Genomic DNA, 6,000 nt, shown 5'->3' on the forward strand with positions numbered 1-6,000 from the left:
CTACCATTGGCTTTTTTCAGTTTTTATAAAAATCAAGGTAATTTAGAAATTCAGCCAACAAGTGAAATGAATCTTTAACTATATTTACATAGTTATATAATGTATAGTTATATATATAGTTTTATATATATATATATATCTAACATAAACAAATGCTGACAACCAAGTCAAATGATAATTTTTAACATTCATAAATTCAGAGTGATCATGAAAGCTGCGGACTAGAAGACACTTTCTGGACTCATACCTCAGAACCTAAGATGCCAAATGAGCAAATAAAAGCAAGCAGCAAGAGCTGGGCACATGGGTCTGCAACAACAACAGCAAGCCAAGAGAACGGGCATCAAAATGTTAGATACCAACAAAGACCTTGGCCAGAAGGAGATAAGGACTGAAGGAGATAAGGTAACAGAGCTTCTTGAAAAGAAATCAATACCTGAAACCAAAGAGGATCATTGAATTAGAAAAACTGTCCTTTTTTTTTTTTAACCACTCAATTTTTAATGAGCAAAATGTTCACTGCCCAAGTCAGAAATGCTGCCAATGCCTTTTAAGTGGTGTTTGCTGGTGATTAATGGTAAATTCTATTAAAAGTACGATAAGAAGCAAACAAATGAAAAATCATCAGTGAAAATGTAAAATAACCAAGGACCAAGATGCTCATCAAATGCCTTTCTTCAAAATACTACAGTTTTAATGTGTGGAAAATAATAAAAAACACAAACCCAAACCCACACAAAAAAAAAGACCTGAAGAGGAAATCAAGGCATTTTAAGAGTGTACAAAGAAAAATTTAAGATTCTGTTAATTTTCTATCAAATCTAGTTACTTGTCCTACATCTTAAAGAAGTTGCAAGCAAATACTGCAATTTCATGTATTTGCTTATATTTCCTAATTATGATTTGGCAGCTTTGTAAATTGGCTTCAATTCAGGAAAATATTAACCATCTGCCTAAAACTGAGCACATATTATACCTTCCTGAAGTCAACTGGAAACAGAAGCATGCCTATATGATAAAAATTAAACATATGCTCCAGTGGTATGCCTAAATGAAGCCTTGGTGTTAAAAGGTCTTAATGTTTGAAACCATCTTGAAATTCTTTGGTGAAAGGCAGTATGTCAAGAAAAATACTGGGTTTATCCTCATTTGAGTCACTACACTTCAGACTGTACACGTATTTGTTAGACCAGATGACAGTACAGACACCTCATCCTCTGCTCTGGTTCTGCACAGGGGTACCCTCAAATATCTGACTGCAGAACTAAGGCCTGAAGCTGAAATAAGCACATTATTTTCGTGCTGTTGGATAAGCATCTGCAGAGGGGATGCAAAAACTAACGAGCTCAGCAGCCCCATCACTCATTTGACAGGCTCAAGATGCTCGCACACATATCGGCTGGTTTATTTTTAAAGTGATACAAATATACATAGAAATAAATACACGTCTGAGATACACATATATATATATATATATATTTATATTGCAGGGACGCTCGGCTATCTCCCTGCGGCGGTTCCTGCCATCCCACAGGGATCCCTGGAGCCGCGCTAGCCAAGGCCAGGCTTCGCTCGCTCCCCGGGGCGCTCCCGGCCACACGCCGGCTGCACTCACACCCGCAGGCTCCGAGCATGGATCCCGCTCCAGCCAAACCCCAGCCGCTCATTTTGGGGTCCGGGACCACCCCGCCGCAAACGCCGGAGTTCCCCGGGTGAGCGGGGCCCGGGGACACGGATCCCGGAGGGAAGGAAGGTGGATGCAGGGGAGGGATCGGTACCTGATGTCGCGGCGGGGGCGGCCCCGGGCAGCGCCGCTCGCTGCTGCTGCTGCTGCTGCGGGCGGGTGGCGGCGGCGGGAGGCGCCCGCCCCATCATCAGCATCACCAGCAGCGCGGCCGCCAGCCCCGGGAGCGGCGCGGAGAGGCGCCCGCAGGGGCCCGGCATGGCGAGCAGCCCGAGGGCAGCGGAGGCATATTGCGGGAGGCCGGCGCAGCGCTCCGCACCCGCGGCCCCAGCGGCGGCTCTGCGGCGGCAGCGCCCCCCCGCCCACAGACGTGCCGGGGCGGGGCCGGGGCGGGGCGGAGCGGGGCCGCCTCCCCCCGGGGCCGGGAACATCGTCCCTCTGAGGCGGCCGTGCCCGGGTACCCCCGCGCTTGTTACCGGCAGCGCCCGGGCTCTGGGCATAGCCACGGAATCGGTGAACCACGCGTTCACAGAACCGCCGAATCCACCGGGCTGGGAAAGGCCTTCCAGGTCACCGAGTCCGCCCTGTGGCCCGGCAGCACCGCGTCAATCGAACCGTGGCGCTGAGTGCCACCTCCAGGCTTTCCTTGAACACCTGCAGGGACGGTGACTCCACCGCCGCCCCGGGCAGCCCGTTCCACTGGTAATCACCCTTTCTGTGGGGAAACTCTGCCTAATAGCCAACCTCAACCTCCCCTGGCACAGCTTAAGGCTGTGTACTCTTGTCTTGTCACGGATTGCTCGGGAGCAGAGCCTGAGCCCCATCTGGCTGCTCCTTCCTTTCACGGACCTGTAGAGAGCGATAAGGTCTCCCCTGGGCCGTCTTTGCTCCAAAATAAACGCGCCCAGCTCCCTCAGCTGCTCCTCGTCACACTTGTGCTCCAGCCCCTTCCCCCCGCTCTGTTGCCCTTCTCTGGCCTCACGAACACATTCCCATTTTACTTATGTGCATCCTTAATTCTAAAAAATATGTTCAGGACAGCTAAAAATTGTTATTGTCTGTGTTGTGGATCAGTGTAATGTTGGCTATCAGGAACTGCTAATAGGAGTAAACATGTACATAAGGCAGAGAGATGCCTGTGTGTAGGATCAAGGCTTTAGGAGATACCAATGTGGTTTTCAACACTGTCACAGTGACTGGAGCACACGCCAGATGAGGAGGGGCTGAGGGAGCTGGGAGTATCGACACAGCCCATGGGAGGGTAATAGAAGAAGATCCAGCAGATAAGTCTGGAAAAAAAACCCAGAAAGGCAGCACATCCAGACAAATCAAACTGACCCGGAGCACGAAGCCTGCGATGCCTGAGAGCTGAGCACACATTGGGATCAGCCCACAGGGATCTCACACTGGTGGGGATGAGCGTGCCCATGCCATGATTGCAGTGAGGCCAACATCCCATTCACTGGAAGCACTTACAGAACGGGCTAATACTAAATTTTCAGTGAATCTTGAAATAGTGAATAGAAACTTCTTTGGAAAATATAAAATTATAAAAGGTTTATTTAGGCCAAATCCTGTAGTTTTCAGATTGCAGAAAACATCTTCATTGAAAGAGAAACAGAGGAATAGTCACAAACTATAACAGGGTATAAATTTTCCCATACTGAAAAGAAGAACTTACAGGTTACTCTGCATATTTTCAGAGTATAATCTAATATACTTTTCCTTATGCCTCCATCTCATTCTATACAGTACAATGTAATTAATTCATTGCCATTAGCAATGACTTGAAATAGATTTGGGATTGACATAGAAAATGCAATTTGCTTTTATTGCAGTTGCTGTTAGTTCATTGGCACCATTTTGGAAGTCACTGCTTTCAGGGCAATGCTGCAGTGGGAAATGCACATCCTCCTCAGCAGGTACTCCTCAATACTATTCTTTATTGTCAATCTCTTTTTCCTTCATCAGTACCTGATTTCATTTGACAGGACTTGTCTTGAAAGAAAGCAAAGGACCACAAAAACCATACAATTAAAACAATCATTTATTTGATGTGAAACTCCTCCAGGAGCTCATAAAGAAAAGAATTCTCTTTTTAGTTTAGCAGACATGCTCAGTGCCCATATGCTTAATTGACATCCTCTCACCCAGCTTCCTATTTCAACCTTTTTTATGGGCACTGTGCAGGAAAAGTGGCTGTTCCTGCACAGCCACTCTCAGAGCTGAATTAATTTTGGATTCCTTGCAACCGTGTGTGGTCCCAGGTGGAAGAAAGAGGCCTACAGAAAAGTTGCTGCTGCTGTGAGCTTCCTTTGTTCAGGAATTTGTCTGGTGACTGAGGATGTGGCATTGAGAAAGGGAGGATCACAAATTCATTTCCAAATGTTTGCAGACATGAGCTTTTAACAGGATATAAACTATTTGGAGAGGAATATTTGAACCAACTTGGCAAGCTGGAACATTTTAAATCAATGTTGATGATATGAATATGCACAATTATTTATTTATAAAGTTCTGGGGGGAAAAAATCTGTTAAATGTGTGATAAAAGCTTTCTGGAAAATGGCTCCAAAAGGGGAATAAGATGTGGAAATTAATTGTCTGTACTACATTTAGAAAAATTACTAGGAAAAATTAGGGTACACAGTAACATTCATTTCAGCAGAAATATTATCACAATGAGGACTGTCTTCTTAAACAAATTTTCTTTGAAGAAATGAAGGTTTGTAGTAATTTATTTCAACTACCTGAGTACTTTCTTGAGGAATTGTGTCCAGCAGTTACTCCTGCAGTCTTTAAAGGTTGCTACACACTCTTCAAACTGTAAGCAAATTACAACCACTGTCATCAATCACTGAAAATAGAGTCTACTGTTCTGCCAGGGCTGAAAATATGTGCAGAAATGACACAGAAATGTCAGTCTACATGGACTCTGCAGAACTCTCAACACCAGTATGACACAGGCCTGGTCTGCATGTGAAATTACAAACACTAGCCATGGGGTATTTTACTGTCAAAATTCTCCTGCTGCTCACATTTGTAAGGTCTGTGTTGTGCTTCTGTCTCCTGCAAACTTAGCCTTAGCATGTCCTGTATGTTTGTCAAGATGGGTAATAATTCAGCACCAAACTTCCAGCAGGTTTATCAGGGAGATGCAGCAGAACAGATAGATTGTGAAATACCTTGTGAGAAGATGGGCAGCTGCCAGCGCTAACCCTAATTCTTTATGTTTATCAGACAATATATTGATGAGAAGCTCCTGTAAATATTTGTCAAAGTATATCTAATTGTTCACCATGTTCTTGAGAATGCCTGAATTGATGATTTAAAAATATTAATGTACTAGTATGCAATAAAGTATTAATGTACTAGCAATTAATTTACAAACTAACTAATGATGGAAGCACACAATAAATATCATTTAGGTACAGCAGCATGGCTCCAGTGGAGTTGTGTAAATGACAATTTACAGTGGCCATCGTTTTATTTGAGGTGGCTACACTGTAAGATGGGAATTTGAAAAACCTCTCTGTTGCCTTGTTCCTGTAATGAGACAGCTATTTTCTCAGTAATAATATATTAATTTGGAGCTGCCAGGCAGATGCAATGATCACTGTGCCGCAATCTAACTGCAGGTATCTTATTTGACAGGAACTAGGCCTGTGTTTGCTGCAGGGTGTATTGAACAAATGTTAAAAGCCATGTTTTGACTGCTGCTGTCGTGTTTCTTATACACATCAGGTGCAGCTACTATGAGATCAGTGGAAGTTGTTAATTAAACCATATTAAATTAAATTAGTTGTTAATTAAACCATTAAATATCAGTTTTACGTCTTTTCCATCTCCTTTATTACTACTGTCCTCAGATTAACAAATTCTGTCACCCCGCTCACACAGGTGAGTTATGACTGGTAATCAGAAGAAATACAACACTGAGATAAAATTAGACTAATAATACAATAAGGAAAGAAACTCCAGCTCTCTGGGAATTTTCCTAACCTGAGGACAAGATGTCACCATTTTTTACAGTAATGTGAAACCTATAAAATCAAAACTATTTATTTCTGGTATGTAGAAATTTCTGTTGGAGATCAGTTTTCTGGTAACAGAATATAGTCTTTTTCTTGCTTGTGATTACAACATTTTTTGATTTGAGGTGTGAACATAAAAGTTGTGTTAATGTAGCCTTTTTGAAGGTAGCACATAATTTTGGAGTACAAACATACACTATGAAATATTTTCTGATGAATTAAATACATTTTTAAAAATGCACCTAAGGGGAAAAAAAAAACCCAAAACAAACCTACAACAGAA

At 43.2% G+C, this 6,000-nt stretch overlaps 1 protein-coding gene across 1 annotated transcript in view; it reads right to left on the reverse strand.

Moving 5' to 3' along the window:
• FAM171B (family with sequence similarity 171 member B) overlaps positions 1 to 1,979 on the reverse strand; it is a 37,465-nt gene extending 35,486 nt beyond the window's left edge. Inside the window, exon 1 of the mRNA XM_005530324.2 lies at positions 1,779 to 1,979. Coding sequence (XP_005530381.2) covers positions 1,779 to 1,944 — 166 coding nt within the window. The 5' untranslated portion in view covers positions 1,945 to 1,979. The remainder of the gene's footprint in view (positions 1 to 1,778) is intronic.
• Between the last annotated feature and the right edge of the window lie 4,021 nt (positions 1,980 to 6,000).

This window comes from Pseudopodoces humilis, chromosome 8 (genome assembly GCF_049639895.1).
Source record: "Pseudopodoces humilis isolate 2021_Gansu_Grassland_sample_001 chromosome 8, ASM4963989v1, whole genome shotgun sequence".
In the NCBI taxonomy this organism is placed as follows: Eukaryota; Metazoa; Chordata; class Aves; order Passeriformes; family Paridae; genus Pseudopodoces; species Pseudopodoces humilis.